The following is a 19,730-nucleotide window of genomic DNA, read 5'->3' as shown; positions in this document are numbered from 1 at the left end:
CTGACGTTTTCTCTGTGGGCCTTGTGACCCCTGGACCTGAAGTCAGCTTACCTCTGCCACGTAGCTCTCCCAGAGGGCTGGGAGAAGAGGCTCTTTATCTCTCACTCGGTCTGAGAAAGGAAGGTGGCAGGTGGCTACATGTGACCACATGTCCTGCATACATGACTACAAGGCCTCACCAGAAGGACTCTCTGCCCCCTTGAAGGAAGAGTGGGATCCATTGTTGGTGTCAGGAGGGTGACAGCCAAAGGTCACAGTCACCCAGTGGGGCAGAGCTCCGGGCACTTCCAGTGTACAGATGTTCAGGTTGTGCACTGTACAAGAGCAGTTGGCAAAGGAATAATGCACTCTTGCCAAGCCGTGGGCCCGAGAGGCTGCGTCCACCAGAAGAGGGCGCCTTTGACAGATTCACACGTGGGCCCTGCCTGCCACTGATGGCACCAGCCTTGGGCATGCTCACTGGCAAAGGAGAGAGGCCTGGGCGTGGGTCCCGTCCTCGCTCGTGTGCTCTTCCTATGCTCAGCTTTCTAGAATCTCCCTCCAGGACTCTGCCTGTAACTCCGGGGAAAAGGAACTCAGAACACCCTCCTTGGTCTGTCCCAGCAGCTTGAGTAGACCCAGCCCCGGGAGGCCTCAGAGGGAAGGGGCGCTATGCCTGGCCTTCGCGGCCGCAGAATGGCTCAAATCCAAGCCGACTGGGTCCACACCTCAGCTCTGGCTTCTCCTGGCCGTGTGCTCCTGGTCAGGCCACTTCTGCACAGACCCTCTACTTAGTCACCTGTGAGCGTCCCCCGAGCTTGGGGACGCCCTTCCCTCCGTGCCTGACCCTGGAGAAGTGAGCACTTTGTCTGTGAAGGCCTGTTGGGGACAGGAACTCACATGAACTAAACGTAATGCATTTCACCCACAGACATTTCTCAAGCACCTAGTATGTGCCTGGCACTGCGCAGGGGCTGGAAAGAAATGGAGAATCCAACAGACATGATCCTTGTCCTCATGGAGCTGTCCAGTGAAGGGGAGGAAAATGCTGCCACAAACAGCGTTGCCCAAGTGCTGGGAGGAATTGCTCACCGGGGCCTGAGAGGAGGTCAGGCAAAGCTTCCTAGAAGGAGCTGAGGCACGAAGGTGGAGTCAGGGTTAAGGCGTGAAAAGAGAGAGATGGGTGTACCAGGCAGAGGGAACCACATGTGCAAAGGCCCAGGGGCAGGAGCCAATGTGCTGGGTGTGAGGCGGGAGCAGAGTAGGGGGGCAGAGAGAGGGAGAGGCCGAATCCTAGGGGCTCGAGGATGTGGAAGGAGCTCGTGCTTATTTCTTCATCAGTGAGGAACCAGGGTTGAAAAGGGCAGTGATATGTTGCTAAGGTGAAATGTCAGTGGAATTGAGTTTGAGTCCAGCTCTGCGTCCTGACCGGGCTGCCCTTCCTCTGTAGACAAGGAGGGTTGGGGATGAGAGCGTCTTAGGTTGTGCAGGCAGGACAGAGGGATTTGAATGAAGAAACTTAGGGTGGGGTCCTGAGGCTGGCTCTGGGCCCCTGCCCCAGGGCTGGGGCACCACCCTATCAGGCCTGCTCTGTCTTGGGGCTGAGAAGGCCAGACTGCAGTTCTCCAGCAGGGCGACAGGTGGCGCCAGCCCCCCAGCTGTGGCCCAGGCCAGTGAAGTGGGGCTGGGGACCTCTGTGGTCAGGCTCAGGCGGTCCCACTTCCTTGTCCCCACACCCGGGCGCCCAGGCTGCTGGTTCAGTGGCTCTGGCTGGCAGCTGCCACCACCCCATCTTTCATCCCTTCCGAGGACCGTTCCTCCAGCTGTGCCCTGAGCTGTCTTTATTTAAGCCGGTCTAAATTTGCCATCAAGCTCGACCTGGGGACAGCCAAGTGAAACCACCCTTTGGGAAGGACAGGGGCCTGGGGGCTGGAGCTGGAGAGCTCGGGTCCAGGTCTCGCTCTGTGGCCTCGGTCAGTGAGATGTGGACAGTGGAGGCCGGGCTCACGGGCTGGGCAGGCGTCAACGGGTTACCTGTGTAAAGCGTGCAGTGAGTGCCCAACCACTGTCAGCCTAGCCGGGCCGGGCCCCCAGGAGGCCTTCAGAGCCCGGCAGTCTCTTCCCCTGCCCACCGTGGCCCCACACCTGGTACTGGAGCCAAAGCGCACAAGCAGTGTCCTTTCCAACAGAGGCTGCGTTCCAGAGTGGGGACGCCAGGGCTCAGGCCATCCGTCAAATCCCAGCTCCCCGCGTTCTTGTGTGCGATCTTGCATCTTGGGCAAGTGGTTTGGTCCTTCTGAGCCCCATCCCTCTTGTAAGTTGTGGCCAGTGCCCTCTCTGTGGTTGGAAGGGTTGCAGACTCCCTGTGTAGGCCCCGCAGAGTGCCCAGCATGGCATCGGTGCTCAGGAAATGGCAGCCACCAGATAACAGCTAGTGCAATTAACCGTCCCTGCCACGGACCTACAGGTGGTCACCAAGGGAGACCAAGGGGCAGAAGCTAGAGCCTTGACTGCAAGCAGCATGTGACAGGCTGGCTGACTAAAGCGAGAGGGAATTTACTAGAAGGTAGTGTTGTCCTCAGACTGTCCAGGGAAGATGGGAAGCAGGCCTGGAACCGGGCCCTCCTGAGGACCCGAGGCAGGATCCGCTAGGAATGCCTCCCAGGAAGACGGGCCCACTTGTCCCTACATGGGCGCCTGCAGGCAGCGCCAAGCCCGGGCCCAGTGCAGGAGGAGCAGGGGGATCCTGGAGGAGGAAATGGCCTTGAGGAAAACAGTGAGGTCCAAGCCCAGCACCCCATTGCCGGCTTCCTTCCCCGTGCCCTGCGGTGAGGTAAATGGGATTACCCTCAACCAGGGTAATAATTACGCAGACGTAGCTGACATGTTGAACAAATTGTTGTGTGCTTGTAATTACAAATGGCGTTTGTAACACTCCAGGGATTTCCAAACCTTAATATCTTTGCTATTAACACATAAATTGCAGTCATTTATGGAAATTGCGAGAGAGACCAAAATTGTCTCTGGAGTGTGTTGCATGAGGGCTGCTCGCTGTGGGTCTGCTCCGGGTCTTGAGGTTGACATTTCATGGGGTCGGCTTCTCTTACCAGCCCAGGCCTACTTGGCTCAGGGGCTGCTCGACTCTTCACACAGAGGCCCACAGGTTGGATCCCAGCTCTGCCACGACCAGCTGGGTGGCCTCGAGGCATGCCATTTAACCTCTCTGTGTCTCTATTTCCTTATGGACTAAATAACAGGACTTGATCCTGACGGTGGGACACAGTGTGCGTCAAGCTGCAGACGCCTGCCTCGAGGGCAGGAGGCGCTCCCAAGGCCGGCCAGTCTCTCTTCACCATGTGGGAGATGCAGAGGAGGGAACCGGCCTTGGTCCCACCCCCGCCTACCATGTCCCCCTGGCACCAGGCAGCCCTCCCCAGCCTTAGGTGACAGGGAAGTCATTTCATGCTTGAGGGGGTTATTTCTTGCTGCAAAAAAAGCATTCTCAGATCCCTGTGACCCACAAGCAGGGTTTCTGGGAGTGTGAGCTACAGGGTCAACATTCGGTGACGTGGACCCAGAGAATGTCGTTCCCCTCCCCGTGTGCTTCCAGCCCTTCTGTTTACACTGAGACCAGGGTGTGGGCGGTGCTAACATGTCTTCAACGCCTCTTTATCGCTCAAAAAAGGCTTAGTTTCGTTATTTTACAGAAATTAATACAGTCACATGGGGGCATGCCCAGTGGCGCAGCAGTTAAGTTCGCACGTTCCGCTTCAGTGGCCCGGGTTCGCCGCTTCAGATCCCGGGTGCGGACATGGCACCACTAGTCAAGCCATGCTGTGGTAGGCGTCCCACATATAAAGTAGAGGAAGATGGGCACGGATGTTAGCTCAGGGCCAGGCTTCCTCAGCAAAAAGAGGAGGATTGGCAGTAGTCAGCTCAGGGCTAATCTTCCTCAAAAAAAATAAATATATATAGCCACGGGGCTCAAGAGCGAAAGATTCAGAAGGTACACCGTGAGCAGTGAGCCCCCTCCCAGCCCTGGCCCAGGTCCCTCTGGAGGTGACCACTGTCCAGAGACATTTTATGCATATATCAGCGTGTGTGTATACGCTTCCCCTTTCCTTTTTTACCCAAATACAGCATTCTTCACCTTACTTTTTGCACTCAGCATTGTATCTTGTATCTCTTTCCCTGTCAGGGCACAGAAAGCATCCTTCTGTCTTACGGCCGCCTTGTGGAACACGGCTCTCCACACTTGCTCACTTCTGTTTTAAACAGAGACAGAGCAGGCCTCAAGCCCGGGCCTTCTGCTGATAACAGGGTCCAAGCGGGACTTTATAACAGTGTTTTGGTTTTGGTGATTTATTTTTATGGGAACATTCACTTTCTGCTCACCGAGACTGGTTTGTCGTTGATGGAGCAGACAGAAAGTTTCCCCGATAGAAAGAACAGTGGTAACTAATTGGTATACAGGTGCTATGCGGTCGTGGGAAAACTAACCTGGGGGTAAATCCAGACCATGTCTGCGAGCCCCACCCCTGCACACCCCCATAGGATAAAGCCCCTCTGCATCCCTGGCCTCATCCCTCCCAGCTCCGCCGTACTCACCCTTAGTTCTCCACATACACACGGAACAGCGGTTTTTTCCCCCTGCTCACCAAGCGTTCACTCATGCTGTTCCCTGTATCTGGAATGCCCTTCTCCTGGGCCACCCATTGAATTCCAATGTGTGCCACAGATCCCAGGAGAGGTGTCACCTCCTCCAGAAAGCCTTCCTTGATGGCCACCTCATCAGCTTGCAGTCGTTCCTGCTCCTATGCCGGGTTGCTCCCATGATTGTATTGATCACTCGCTTTAGTGCCCTGGCCTAGCGCAGAGGTTCTCAGACTGCAGCAGGCATCAGAATCACCTGGGGGGTGAGAAGGTGCATTCCCACTGACTTCCGGCTGGGACTGTGGCTGCTGCTGTCCCTGGAACCACACCTTGAGAACCGCTGGAGGAGTGAAAAGCACGAAGGCTGAGTGTCAGCCTGCCTGAGTTCTAATCTCGGCTCCCTCATTTATGGCTGTGTGTCTTGGGCAAATTACTTACCCTCTCTGGGCTTCAAGGGCCTCCGTGATAAACTGGGATACCCACCCACCTTGTAGAGCTGCCGTCAGGATTATGTGAACTCCTGTGGGAACAGGCTGGCTGGCACCAACGATTCTGAATTACCTCCAGTCCCCATACCCACCGAGCTTCCTGTGGGGAGGGCCCACATCTGATTTGTCTCTGCGTCCTCTGCAATGCCTAGTCAGTGCCTGACACACAGTAGGTGGTAATAAATGTTGGGGGCAGTTGTTCAACACGTTCAGGGACGCGCACGGTCTCAGTTATAGATTTGTTCAGGTAAAGAATCGGGTGTCACACATGTCCCATCTCCATCAGTCCCGAATCAGTGGATCAGGTCCAGCGGTTGAAATCTTCCTCCCACTGGGACAAAAGAAGGTGTTGGTTAAATCAATACTGTAAAGATCGCAGAGGACGACGCTTAACCCACTTAAGAGAAGCTGTTGCTTCTGAGCACTTAGTGGCATCCATTTGCAAAACAGGCGTCCCCAGCGCTTGTTATAAGTGAACACATCTATTCATTAAGTCAAGGGCCACTGGGACCTGGGCTTGGCACCCCCTCGTAGCCGTTCCCCCGTGTGAACTGAACGCACTCCTTGAGAGTGAGCAAGCTTCCTTCCCTGGCAGCCCCTGCAGTGTGGACCGGCCCTGCCGCGGGACCGACCTGTGCTGTCGGGCGGGGTGTTCCGGAGCAGAGCAAGTCCCTGCAGCTTTCTACATTTTTTTTTCTAGTTTCCCTCAATTCCCCCACTCCCTTTAATCCAGATGGGCCCCAGCTTAAGCAAAACTACTAGGGAAGAAGCCCAGATATGTCAAGGACACTCACTCGCTTTGCCAAAGGCATGCATCTTTTTAATAAAATCTTTAGCTGACAGGTCCCTTTAAGTACTGGGCATCCTGGAGATGAGAATCTGTGTTGTTGAAAAGCGGTTTCCACGGCCCTTCCAGGACCTGTGGTGTAGAGAGGGGCACTGGCCCAGGTGAGTGAGACAGGGCAGAATGGGCAGTGGGCCGGCCCACCGAGCCCTGGCTGGCTCACACGTCTCGCCCCGTCCCTGCGGTTGTCCCTGAAGCAGGGTGAGTCTGCTTCACTCACAGGATTCACTCACTTACCACACATTTACTGAGCCCCTCTGGTGGCCCAGGCACCCTCTGGATCCTGGGGACACAGTGGTGAACAAAGTCCCCTCCTCCATGGAGCTTTCTTCTCGCGGAGGAGGCGGACGGTGAATAAGTAAACGGGGACTGAAGACAAATGTGGGCTGTGAGCTGGGCTCTAAAGGGAATTAGATGAGATGGAGAGGATGGGTGTGCTTGACCTGGTGGCCCAGGAAGGTCCCTGGGAGTGAGTGACGGCGAGCGGGCCGCCCGGCCGTTGGAACATGTGTGGGCCATCTCAGGGCTCTTCACTGTGGGGTCTGTCCCCCTCCTGGGGGTGGGGCTGGAACCGCAGATTTTAATTCATCCCTGGTCCCAAGTTCCCAGGGGCGCTGGTACCAAGGGGCATGTGGAGGGAAGAGCAGGCAGCTGGGGAGGAGAGGGGAGGAGGCAAGGACCGCCTCCCCAGTGTGACCCCGCCTGTCCTTTGGGCCTGCCCAGCAGGGCTGGCAGAGGCCTCAAGTCCCCCAGCAGCCACTGCTGCGCCCCTGCTGCTCCTCCCAAGTGCACCCCACTCCAGAGGGAGGGGGCATGGCCCTGGAGGAGAGCAGAGCGAATGGAATGGGGATTTGTGAACTGGGTTCTGGGGCAGGCCCAGTGTGGGCAGCGGTGGACAGAACTTGTGCCCCCATGAGGGCAGAAGTGAGGGCCCCAGCCTTGACGTCTCCCTGAAGTCTCGGCGACAACCTCAGATACGCGTTACCGTCATTCCCACTTCACAGAGGAGGAAACCGAGGCTCACAGAGGCCATGCCAAGGCCGTGCTGCCAATAAGGGGACAGAGTCAGGGGTCTGACCCGCAGGCTTGGGCTGGGGAGGCTGCTTTTGGTTTTGTGATCCACGTCATACCAGCTGAGAGGGGAGCCGAGAGAGGAGATGGCTCCTTCAGGGGCCTCCTGGAGAAGCATCGACTGGGACTCAGACAGCCCTGGTTCAAATCCTTCCCTCTCTGGTTGTTTGCCCTGAAACAAATTCCTTAAACCTTCCGAGCCTCGGTTTCTTTTTCTGGATGACAAATTGAGGAGGGTAATAATCGTGCCTACCTTGGAGGTCATTGTAAAGCTTAACTCAGCGGTCACATCAGAGCTTTGAGCACAGGGCCTGCATTCAGCAAGCACCTGTTTAGGGGAAGAAGGCACCTGTCCAGCTTCACGGTTACATGCATGGTTTGGGAGCCAAATGGACCTGCGCTCAAATCCCTGATTATCCTGGCACTAGCTATGTGGCCTCAGGTAAGTTACCCAATCTCTCTGAGCCTCAGTTTATCTGTAAAATGGAGGATCGTTGAGAATTAAATGCAATCGCTTCTGTAAAGTGCCCGATCCAGAGTATGTGCCTGTGTGAGGTGGCCATGGCTGTCACTAGAGGTAACAGCCCCCCGGCTTAAGGAAGAGACCAAAGAGGCAGGGAGGTGGGAAAGGAGGCTCAGAAAGACCAGCCACTTGCCCGAGACTCGAGGCTGCACGCTGTTGCAGGGGAGCTGGGATTTGTTCTTTTCTTCTTGTTCTTCTCCCCAAAGCCCCCCAGTGCCTAGTTGGATACTCTAGTTGCAGGTCCTTCTGCCTCTGCTACATGGGACGCTGCCTCAGCATGGCCTGAGGATCGGTCCGCGCCCGGGATCTGAACTGGTGGACCCCCGGCCGCCAAAGCGGAGCGTGCACACCTGACCGCGCGGCCCCCGGGCTGGCCCCAGCGGGAGCTGGGATTTGATGCCCCCGGACGGCCGGAGCGGGGCGTTCCCAGGGTGCAGCCTCAGTGGGCAGGGCATGTCTGCATTCAGCACACAGCGGCTCCTCTGTGCTTTAGCTCTGGTGCCAGGCACGGGGGCCACGCACAGCACAGGAAGGACTGCCGGGCCCTGGGCCCTCCTGGACGCCTGGCTTGGCGAGGCGGTTACTGCTATCATTGCCAGGCCTCACACCAATCCTGTGGGGAAGGTGCTGCCGTCCCGTCTTTGTAGGTGAAGACGCTGAGGCCCTGGGAAGCTGTGCCTGGGGTCACACAGGGCAGGGGGACTGGGATGGATGTCCTGGCCTGCTAGCCACAGGCCTGCCTCCTCGGTCTGGGGTGGAGAGCTGGGGGCAGCTTGGCCTCTTTCTCAGGCACAGAGAGCAGGCACAGTGGGGCAGACCTGGAACAGCCTGGAGCCATTTTCCTGGAGCTGTCCCCGAGGGAGGGCTGAACCCACTCAGCGTAAGCCTCGTGGGTCCTCCCCCGCCCTGCCTGCGGTCTGGTGGTGGCTTCCCTGTGCCACCAGCCAGGGAAAGGAGAGCTGAGGATGAGGGGCTGAAGGGGGGGCACTTTGGGCTGCATCCTGCGGCTGGCAGGGCACTCTGATGGGAAGCGTGACGGACGTGTGACAGGCGCCGGGGAAGAGCCTTCACCGGTGGAGGCACCGGCTCAGCTTTTTGCTTCTCGGTTTCCTCCTGATGTCGTCAAAGCCCTTGAATCCTGCCAGAAGACCGGCAAATGGCCATTTCCCATCCACTTGAATAGACTCGTGACTCAAGTAGCCCAACTTCAGAAACCACTGGCCTGTTCTCCGCAGGCCCTGCCCCCTGGACTCCAGGACAAGCAGCCCTGCTCACCTGGCCAGGCCCAGCCACGGGACCAGTAGGGATGGAGTGTGCCCACGGGAGCAGCCAGACTGGGGAGGGGTGCCGTGAGCACATCCGCTCTGTCGGGACCACCACCATCTCCCTTCACTTCTACGACAAACCAGCACTGCCACGGGAATGTAGAGTGCTCTGAGGATCCAGGCTGGCAGGGATTCTTGGAGGAAGTGATCATTCTTGGCCATGATGTTCACTTCATTAGTCACTGTCACGTGCTAGATTTTTCAGGGCTCCTGCGGAGACACCCTGTACCAGCGTGGAGTTTCGTTTCTCCTTGGGGCTGACCCCGTGTCCTAACTCTGTGTTGTTGTAACCCCTCCCTCAGGGTCTCTCCCATGCCCTCTCGGGCTGTGTTAATCCATTTGTCAGCTGTCGGCATGATAACAACTGCACTGTGATTTTTATCATTCATTTAAACACCGCAGGAAAACAGCCTCCTTAGACCTCAACCACAATGTTCCCTGACTCCGTGGCTTCCTTTGTCAGGGAAGGAGCTGTGGAAAGGAAGTCAGGCGACCCGTTCTGGCTGTGCCCCAGCATGACTTGGGGAAGTGCTCCCCGCTCTCTGAGCCTCAGGTCCCTCATCTACACAATGGGCGGGCAGCACTGGATCATGGTGACTCTTTCCGGCTCTGAAGTCCTAGGACATGCTAACATTAAGGCCACTTTAATCTCACTGTCACAGTCCAGGTCTTGGCCAATCTGACTCCATTGAGGTTTTTGTGGTTGGGACTCAATTCCCCTGGTGCCATGACAGGTGTCTGGAACTAGGTCAGTTATGTGGAGCAGTGGCAGTGTCCAAGCCCCCAACCAGGAGAGTGAGTGGAGAGCCATTGTCCCTGTCCTCAAAGTGCCTACAGTCTGGTTGAGGGGTTCTCACTCTGCCTGAGGGGTGGGGGCACTAGGTGGGGGGTCAAGGAGAAGGTGACATTTGGACTGGGCCTTGAAGGTTGAGTAGGAGATTGCCAAGCAGATGAAGAAGGCAACCCTGGAAGTGGGAATAGCATAAGCAAAGGCACTGGGACAGAAAAGTGCCCAGTGCATACTGGAAGTAACTATATCATAGGGATGGTAGCTGAGAATGAGGTGGAAAGAGTCAGGGGCTGGATGACAACCAGGGTAGTGCCTGAGCAGGTGAATGGCCCGAGAGGAAAATGGGGCCTGCTGTCTAGTGCAGGACTAACAACCACCTCAGGGTGACCCCTGGCCTCCCAAAGCAAGCTATCCCAAGGCCATTTAGTTTACTTTGTTTAGTAAGATTTTGGAAGTCCATGACTTGCAAGAGGTTTCTGTTAAAAATGATTGAAATTGAAAAAGTAACTTGGCACTTAATAAGAACAGCCTTATTTATCTGGGTGATTTCTCTTCTGAGGGACTAACTGGCTTCCCTGAGATGTCACTCTGCAGAGTTCTGTGTTCTGTGCAGCTCTCTCTGGTTTTTCACAGCATCCAACCCTCATACGAGTAAGTTCTGTTCTGCGTGGAACCTATGACTCACCTGCACCAGGCGAAGTGCTGTGCTGTTCGAGTCCCTGCTGGGCCATCCCGGCAGTGGGGTGCTGTGGCCTGGGAGACAGGGCGCCGGGGCCAGCATCACTGTCTCTAGTACGTGGCACAGGCCCTGGGGCACCTCCCTTCACCTCTCAGCTTCCCTGTCTGTGAAACGAGGAGCTGGGCTGGAAGGATGCTCGCAGAGCCCCCTCCTGGACTCAGCCTCTGACTGTGATGCAGGCACGTCTGTCTCAGTGTTATGAAGAGTAACATTAATGACCGACAGACACTGAGAGGGAAGCTCGAACAGCTACAGGGCAGCTCTGTCAGCAAGACAACCTGCTCAAAAGATGAGGAGCTGGGAGTGCCCCAAGAGGCAGCTTAAGTACAATATGGAATTTGTGGTCTTTGTGGCCTGGCTCTGGCAGGCTGCAGAGTTTCCTAGAAGATGCTAGAAGACCTCCAGTCCTCTGGATTACCATGTCTTTTATTGATTTCTTTATTTTACTGGCCTTTTTTTTTTAAGGTAATAAACACTTGTTTAAAATTCCAAAAACTATAAAAGGGCACAGAGTGAAAAGCCCTCCTTCCTCCTTCCCATCCCTGTCCCAGTGAGACCTCAAGCTTAAAGGGCAGAGGCCCATCTCCAGAAACCTCTGGAGCCCCCAGTTTCTCTTCCCAGAGGCAACCACTGGTACCTGTTTCTTGGGTCTAAGAAATAGTTTACAATTATATTATCTCTATAAGCGCACTAGTGTCCTATATATTTTATTGTAAATATGTTTCACATTTTTCTGGACTTTTTATCGAATGTCATGTCTCAGATCTTTTCCTATAAGTGTGTATGATGCTGCCGCCATGTTTTTCACATGAGACTCCACTGAGGGGTACCACAGTTTACTTAACCGGTTCCCATGGAGAGACATTGCGGGTTTCACCTCCATGTTCTGCTGTTAGAAACGACTAGCATCCTTGAACCTAAGACTTTGTGCACATGGGCAGGTAGCTCTGTAGCATTTGTCCCCAACAGTGGATTATCTCATCTTGTGGCCCTCTTGTCTGAAGGTCACCTGGCCCAGCTGTACTGTTTTAGTCACCATCTTCCCTCATGACGTTTGGATTCTGCTCGTCAGGTCTTGTCCTTGGGGCCTGAGCCAGGGCTGAACCAGCAGGGCATCGCAGGGGTCACTGGAGCCGAGGAGAAATCCTTCAGGGGAGCTTCATTTATTTCAGGGCTGACAAACTGCTTCTGTGGAGGGCTAGATGTAAATATTTTACGCCCCCAGGCCATGTGTCTCTGCTGCTATTCTACTTTATTGTAGCAGAAAAGTAAGTATCCATGAACGATACGTAAGTGAATGTGTGACTCTGTTCCAATAAAACTTTATTTAAAAAAAAAAAAACAACTGGAAGTGGGCCAGGTCTGGCTCTCGGGCCTTAGTTTGACAACCTTTGATTGATCCAACTGTTGGGCACCTCTGTGTCCCAGGCCCCCTCATAGGCGTGGGGGGACACTGCAGAGAAGGACGTGGGCACAGCTCACCTGGCAGGGACAGCTAAGCTCACTGGTGTGATGAGAGAGCAGGTGCAGAGTCGCCTGAGAGTGTGGAGGAGAGTTTCTAACATGGACTAGGGGCTGGTCGGGCGTGGCTTTCTGGGAGCAGTAACATCAAAAGCTGAAACCCAAAGTCCTGCCATGAGCCAGGCACAGTGGGAGTTTGGGGACTGAAAGATTAGTATTGCTTGGGGTGTGGCAGGCTTGGGGGGGCATGATGAGAGGTGAGGGCTGGAGAGATGAGCCTGAACCAGACCTTGAGGCCCACCATGTGGAGGGGCTGACCTTCATCCTGACAGCTCTGGGAGAGGGACTGCAAAGGTTGGCCTTTGTGGGGGTGCCACATGTCTGGTTGAAGGACAGCAGGGAGGCTGTGGAAGACAGGAGGCTGTCAGAAGCCAGAAAGATGGGGATGAATTTGGGTTGTGGCATGTGAAACGGGAAGCAAGCAGCTCAGGATTGAAACCCATGATGATAGAGTGGAACTAAAGATTTTCATGACTTTCTTGCCTCCTACAACCCCACATGTGGGCTCCTACTCATTCCTCAAGGCCCAACCCAACCCAAGTGTCTCTTCATCTTTGGAGCCTTTCATGAGGCAAAGTTATAGGCTCTTTCTTTGAGACTATCACACTGGGGGACATTTGTCACATCAGTGTCTCCCAATTGAGGCCTCAGAAGACAGGCATAGAGTAAACACTTATAAATGCATGCTAAATTAATTTGAACAGCAAGGTGAGTTAGCCAGGGTAGAGGTGACTGATGAGCCACACTTTACAATTGAGGAAGCTGAGACTCAGAAGGCTGAGCAATTTGCCCAAATGGTACATGTAAGAATTCTGCCCAGTCTAGTCATTGCAGCAGAAAAATTGGCTTTCTCTGCCTCTTCAGGCTGGAACTTGTCTCACCTCACGATTCCCTAAATTATTAATCTGCTAAGCAAGAAGCACACTTTGTAGGAAGATAGAACAAGAGAGTTAAGAGATGTTTGGTTTCCAGGGACTGCATCCTCTGGTATTCCAAATGCTAACGGGGAAATTCAAGCCCCTTCTTCTAAATCATAGCCGGAACAATGTCGCCAAGATCATCCTGGCAGGCGGCGAGGGCCTGGGCCTGGAGAAGTGCCTGGAATTCTTGGAGAATCCGGGTCGTGAGGCTGTCAGAGCCAGTGTCTGGACTATTCCCACAGCTGGGCTGGGGGAATTCTCTTGGCTGCATTTAGTGCAGCCTATTTTTAGAGGGTAGTTCAAGCTGAGGTGGGAGTTTTCCACCTCCTGACCCCCACAACTGGACTATTTCAACCCTATTCCCTCCCAACTGCCTCCCTCCCCAACCCCCCAAACAGGCTGCAGGATATGATTGCAATCTTTGAGCAGTGTTGCTCAGTGGTCTTCTCCTTCCAGAATCCTTGTGTGTAGGTACCTCTGTCATTATTCTGGATTCTAGTCACCCTTGTGGGGGTGAGGTGATACCTCATGGTGGTCTCGATTTGCATTCCCCCAATCACAAGGGATGTTGAGCATCTTTTAGGTGTGTTTATTGGCCATTTGTATATCTTCTTTGGAGAACAGTCTATTCAGATCCTTTGCCCATTTTTAAATTGGGTTATTTGCTTTTTTATTGTTGAGTTGTAAGAGTTTTTTAATATAGTATGGATCCTAGAGCCTTATCAGATATATGATTTGTAAATGCTTTCTCCCATTCTGTGTCTTTATTTATTTTTAGTGTAGCAAAGAAAACATCAGAAGCTTAAGAGGAGGACTGTGGAATGGGCAGTGAGGAGCACTGACTTCCTGCTCAGCCTCTTGCCTGGGAGCCGTGGTGCGTTGAACTGGCTCTAGGGACTGCCCCTGCCTGTGCTGCAGGCTGGGCTAGCCCGGCCCTCTTCCTTCCCCGTCCCCCACTCAACCACAGTTTCCCCATTTGGAAATAACACTCATCATCAGGCCCTTTGCACCACCCACTCCAAATGAAAGATTCAAAAGGGCACAAGACTATTCCCCTGCATTAGTGGCTTCCCACAGCTTCCTGACTCACGCAGACTTGCGGGCTGCCTGGCCCTCCAGGAGATGGACTTGCAGGTGGGGCAGCCCAGGGCAGGTGGGGTTTCCATTGTACCTGTGTCTGCTTGATGTCTCCCAACCACATTTGGGCATTCCACAGTGTGGGTGCTGGGCACTGTGCATGCCTTCATGAAGCCCAAGGGCAGTTAATAAACAAGTAAATATGCAAATTTAGAACAGCAAGCCGTGATTGCTTATAGTAGGGAGAGCTGTGTAGCCTGGGAGAGGAGGTGAGGGAAAGCCTCATGGAGTTAATCCAGTTCAATTGAGCTTCTGTTTCCTCTTCTGGAAAATGGAGCTAGTAGTAACTCCACTTGCATCACAATGTTGTCTTGAGGACCAAACGTCAGTAAAAAGCTCAAAAATGCTAATTAGCGTTACTTTAAACCTGCTGTGGTGGTCTGAAAGTTGTCTCCCGGTGAGGGAAGGGCAGGAGTTTGGGTGGGTTTGGGGAGAAAGAAGCTGTTTCCATCAGATCTTCATCAAAAAGTCCCCAAAAGGGTGTCCCCAGCCTCAAGATGGGACCCACTCCTTTCTCTGGGTCAGGGGCATCAGAGCCCCAGAGCCACCCCCTCCAGGAGAGCAAAGGCCCCCTTTTATAAACTGAGACCGAAGTCAGGATTGGCAGAGGTTGGCGCTGTCGGCAGAATAGGCTAGTTGGCTGCTTCCGGGTTTTGCATTTGTTGTGCCTACAGGTTGGCGAGGGAGATATGGATGTTGGGGGGCTCTGTGTTGGAGCGAGTGCGCGATCCTCCCACAAAAGGACCTAGCTTGTTGGGACACGAGATGCAGTAGCCAGGGAACACCGGCTCTGTTCGCCCCGCCCCAGGTGCGCGGCCCCTCCCCCTGCGCTTCCGCCCACGCCCCGCTCCCTGCGCGCATCCCCGGCCTCTCTGCCCCGCCCCCTGCGCGCCGGCCCCTCCCCCTGCGCGCTTCCCCGCCCTCTGTGCCCCGCCCCCTGCACATGGCTCCTCCCCCTGCGCGCGGCCCCGCCCCCTGCGCTGCCCCACGCGGCCCGCCCCGCCCGGCCTCGGCCCCGCCCCGGGCCCCGCCCCCCCCGGGGCCACATTCCTCCGGCCCGGCCTCGCGCTGCGCCAGGCGGGCGGCGGTGGCGCGGAGGGGTGGGCTCGGCCGGCCTGGGGCTCGGACGAGGGGCCGGGAGCAGCGGGAACCGCCGGGCCGTGGGCTGGGCGACCCGAGGTGGTCGCGTGGCGGGTGGTCAGGTGTCGGGGTGGTCGGTGTCGGCCCCGGACTCCGGCTGCCTCTGGCGGGAGTCGGCCGCGCTCGGCCGGGCCTGGGTCCCGGGCGCCCGGCCGGGTCACCCCGCCGCGGCCGCCATGTGGTGCCTGCACTGCAACTCTGAGCGGACGCAATCCCTGCTGGAGCTGGAGCTTGACAGCGGGTAAGGGCCCGGGCGGGCGGGGCCGGGGTGGGCGCGGGGGCTCGGGCCGCAGGGCGGCGGGGAGGGGCTGCACCGAGACCGGCCGCGGCACGGTGGCATGCAGTGCGCTGTGTTCTGTTGTGCGATGGTTTGTGGGAGACTGCCGGGATGTGAGTGTAAGTGTGTGCCGGAGAGGGGCTGCGGGAATGGGTGTGCGAGGGTGCGTGAGACTGCCAGATGGGCGCCGGGGTGAGTGAGGAAGGCTGACAGGGTGGAGAGTGGAGCGTGTGTGTGTGTGAACCAGACACAGGACCAGAGTTTGTGCGTGTGAGAAAAAGAGTTGCTGTCAGGACAGGAGTGTGTGTGTTCGAGTGACTTAGGATGGGAGCTCGTGCGTGGGTGAATTTCCCGGGAGAAGCTGGTGGGCGTTGGTGTCTGGTGGAGTCGGGAGAGCCAGCGGCTGGAGTTGGTGAGAGGGCGCTGCACTTGTGTCTGGTGGCAGGCGAGCAGAAGCTGCCAGGAGTCCTCCTGCGGGCTTGCGTGAGCGAGACCCCAGGCCGGTGTCAGAGAGAGCCGGGCGAGTGTGTGCGTTCAAGGACGCGGGCCGTTCAGGGCTCTGCGCAGGTGGTCCCAGTGTGCTGCCGGCGCCGTGCCGGGAGCCAGGGAGCTTCAGTCCTGGGTGGCTGCTGATGTGACTGAGTGCAGCTGTGAGGAGGCTGCTGGCGGGCGGGTGTTCATGCGCATGTGCACCTGGTGTGGTCAGGGATGGGGTCTGGGGGCGACAAGCGTGTGTCCGAGAGACCCACCCTTTTCTGCTTCAGGGCCTGTGGGCAGCTGTCTGAGATCCAAGGGCCTGTATTTATGGACAGAGGGAGAAAGAGAGAGTGTGTGTGCTAGGAATATCGATTTCCTCACTCCGCTCGCCAGCACAGCTGCCCCCTGCGCTGACTGCAGGCCCCTCGGAGGAGCAGGGCTGTGGGACGGAGGGGATTTGTTGACAAGTTAGCTTGGCTTGTGTCAGGCCCCTGCGGGGAAGCCCACCTGCAGCCCTTTGATCTTTGAGTTCAAAAGTCCTGCAGCGTGCGTCTGGCGGTTACACTGAGAACACACGTGTTCCCCTCTGCCCCCTCCCCACCGCCAGGGCCTGGGGCTCTGGGCCTGAGGCTCCATGTCAGGTTGTGGGGCTGCGGTTCCCAAGGACCCATTGCTTCTTGCATCTGGGGTGGAGGCTGGGCAAGCTACAGCTGCAAGGCCAGCTGTCTGGAATCGGCAGCATCAGTCCGACCAGTGGGGGTCACAATTTTCATATCCCACCCGTGCCTCTGCCTTACGCAGCTGTCCCACCCCATGCCTTACGCAGCTGTCCCACCCCATGCTGTGTTTCCATTCATATCCTGTGGTATTAGCATCCCCATATCTCAGGAGAGCAAACTGAGGTCACGCATTAAGTCTTGTCAGCCCCAAGGCTGTTGAGTTTCAGTGCCTGCTGTGTACAGGCTCTGCTCTAGGCACTGGGGACATAGCAGTGAGCAAAATTCACAGTCTTTGTCCTCCTGGGGCCAGCAGGCTAGTGGGGACATGGTAGCCGGCATGCCCCCTGCTGGCTGTACCTCCTCCCTGGCCCTCAGCTGAGAGGACCTGAGGGGTTTCTCTGCCCCTCCTTTAGGACCTTTCCAGTGTCACTTTTTCAGTTGGGATGTCCATGGCCACCTCTTTTGCATATCGGTCCTGCATCCCTTCTCGAGGGAAGTGCCTCCGCGTGTCCAATCTAAATCTTCCAGCTACAGGGGAGCCTCCTTGGGTCCTTCTGTGGTCAGGGTTGGTGATACACAGCTGCTCCCCCGGTCCCAGAGCATGGGCCAGGTGTCCTGGAGACTGAGAGGCCCACACCCTCCGGCCTCAGAGCAGGTGGGTCATGTTTGTTCTGGAGTGACCAGTATGTGGTTCCAAAGGAAGCCTGGGGAGTGTGGGGGGGATGAAGGGAATCAGCTCAGCCCCTGGCCTACGGAGGCTTAGCCCTGCCAGGCCTTTCAGCTGGCTGTCTCATCCTCTCTAAACCGAAAAAGGATCAGCACGCTCCAGAGACCTTGGGAGACCCCAGTCTGTAAGAGGCCCAGGACAAACTCTGCCGGCACAGCCCCGCCCCCGCCAGCACGGCTTCTCTCTGACAGCACGCACATCAGCGCCTTGATGCTATGCTCTTTGAGCCTCGGCAACCCGGTTCTCTCCTTCCCTTTCTAGATGGGCACATAAAGGTGGGGAATTCAGTGACTTGCTCAGAATATTACGAAGCGAGCCAGGAGTAGAACCCAGATTTTCTGACGGAGGGCCCCTGAGGGTCTGCCGGCCCTGCTGGGATTGTCAGGCTTTTGCTCAAGGAAGTTGGACTATGAACTAGTTGTGCTAATATTTACACAGTTTCAGTTGAAAAACATGGACAGGACGGACAGCTGCACAGTCAGGCACTGTGATGACTGGGCAAATAGGTGTCTCTGGAAGGGATTAGACAGGGCTCCCCAGGCTATGGGAGCTCAGTACATATCAGTGTGTATGCATGTGTGCGGGTGTTATCTGGCTGCCCTCTGTGGAACATGGGATCATGGTTTGTCAGGAGAATCTGTGAGTCCAGGGCAGCCTGGGGCATCAGGAAAGAAGGACTCAGGGAGGCAAACAGACTTTGTTTCAAATCCCAGCTCAGCTTCATGAGTTTGTGAAAGTTACCACACCCCTCTGAGCCTCAGTTTCCCCCTCCATGAAATGGAATGATTATAGTGTTTCACAGAGGTGCCTAAGGACGTGGGTGTCTAAGAGCTCGAGCACGGCTGGCCAGCCCCGGGCCTCCAGGCAGAAGCAGTGATCATCCAAGTCAGCACTCTGCCCTCCCACCGCTGGTGATACGCTGGAGCTTCTTCCTTCCTCTTTTGTAAATTTCCTCTGAACTGTGATGACGTGTGGAATATCTGCCCAGTAAGCACAGAGGCAAGATGACGGCCAACTCTGATGGGCTTGGAGCAGGCTGGAGCCTGGCGGGAGGTCCATGGAGGTGGCTCAGGTCCCCTGTGGAAAAGTGTGTGCTTGTGTGGTAGGGGAGGATGCTCCAAGGCTATTGAGTGTGATTTATCTCATTTGTCCTCAAAAGCAAATCCTAATGAGTTTAAAGGCCGTTGAGGCTCTTGAAGAATTAATTGGCGCAGCCTTAGAGAATCTGGCTGCTCCCACTGTGTGAGCTGCTACCAAGAGAAAATTGATGGCGATTATGGTGGAAAATATGGTGTGGTGCCACCTGGACCTGTCACTCTTCTGGCTGCTGTGGCTATAGCCGTAGTTGGGTGAGTGCCCCTGCAAGCCCTGGGCCTGTGGCTTGTGCTCCAGTGCCTGCCCAGCATGGTGCCTGTCCACGTGGCCAGCACGCCATCGGTGAGCGAATGCACCTGTGGATGCACATGTGTTCTCCTGGGCCTGGAGGGTGCTTTGTTCGCTGGAGAGAGGTGTGCAACCCAAGGGGCACCCAGCGTTGCCCTTTCCTGTGTTCCTTTATTCACTCACCAAACAGTTACTGAGCACCTGCTTCATGCCAGGCCCTGGGCAGATGTGGAGGAACCGAGGTTAATAACGTGAAAGCGTGCATCCAGAGCACAGACTTGGTCTCACAGAACCCTGACTCTTCTCTCCCCAGCTGTGGGGCTTCAGACATGTTGCCTCCCCTGTCTGAACTCTGATTTTCTCGTCTGTGAAATGTGGCTGGAAAATACCTCCTGGGGCTTGTGCAGCTTTGCTTGGTGACTGACGCAGTTTAGATGCCCAACCAGTGGTGGCTTTCATCCCCATCATCATCACCACCATGTCCCATTTGTAAAATTACTGCTGAATTAAAGTGGTTCCTCACAGTGTCCTTTTTCCTGGTTTCTGGGGCCTGCGTGACTTTGTGGCATGTCTCCTTGAGGGGCTGAGACGTGGTCCTAGTTGCTCCCACTTTAGTGTCTTTCGCTGCCTTATTCAAACATGGCTCTGGCTTCCCAGCTCCTTGATGGAAAGGACCATTCTTTCCATTTTATTTCCCTGGTTTGTGGCTTCCTAATGGTGACGGTTTGACTTGAGCTTGAGGCCCAGATGTAGAGCCGCAGCCAGTGTGCCTCCCTGTTGGTGTCGATGGGGAAGCTGTGACGGCATTTATTTTTTCCTCTTTGTTCAAAGGTCAGTGTAACGATAATAATAATAGCCATGGTTGCTATTTAGTGAACTCTGTGTGAAGTACTTAATTCTCAAAGTAGCTTGTGAGTAAGGGCTTCTGCTGTTCCCATTTTCCAGTTGCGGGAAGGTTATGTGAGTTGCCCAGGGTCACCGGCCAGTACGTTCTCGAGCTGGGGCTTGAACTCAGTC

The 19,730-nt window shown here is 55.7% G+C and overlaps 1 protein-coding gene across 19 annotated transcripts in view; it reads left to right on the top strand.

Moving 5' to 3' along the window:
- IQSEC1 (IQ motif and Sec7 domain ArfGEF 1) overlaps positions 1-19,730 on the top strand; it is a 352,756-nt gene that overhangs the window by 260,789 nt on the left and 72,237 nt on the right. The window contains exon 1 of one of the 19 annotated variants that reach the window (XM_070493487.1): positions 15,043-15,371. The exons of 17 other annotated variants lie outside the window; for them this stretch is intronic. In XM_070493487.1, the coding sequence (XP_070349588.1) occupies positions 15,307-15,371 (65 nt within the window). In that variant the 5' untranslated portion in view covers positions 15,043-15,306. Of the gene's footprint in view, positions 1-15,042; positions 15,372-19,730 lie in introns of those variants that run through there. One more of the 19 variants, XM_044754678.2, reaches the window with a different exon arrangement.

Source organism: Equus asinus, chromosome 21 (assembly GCF_041296235.1).
Source record: "Equus asinus isolate D_3611 breed Donkey chromosome 21, EquAss-T2T_v2, whole genome shotgun sequence".
Taxonomy (NCBI): domain Eukaryota; kingdom Metazoa; phylum Chordata; class Mammalia; order Perissodactyla; family Equidae; genus Equus; species Equus asinus.
This window is presented reverse-complemented; position numbering and strand designations above follow the sequence as displayed.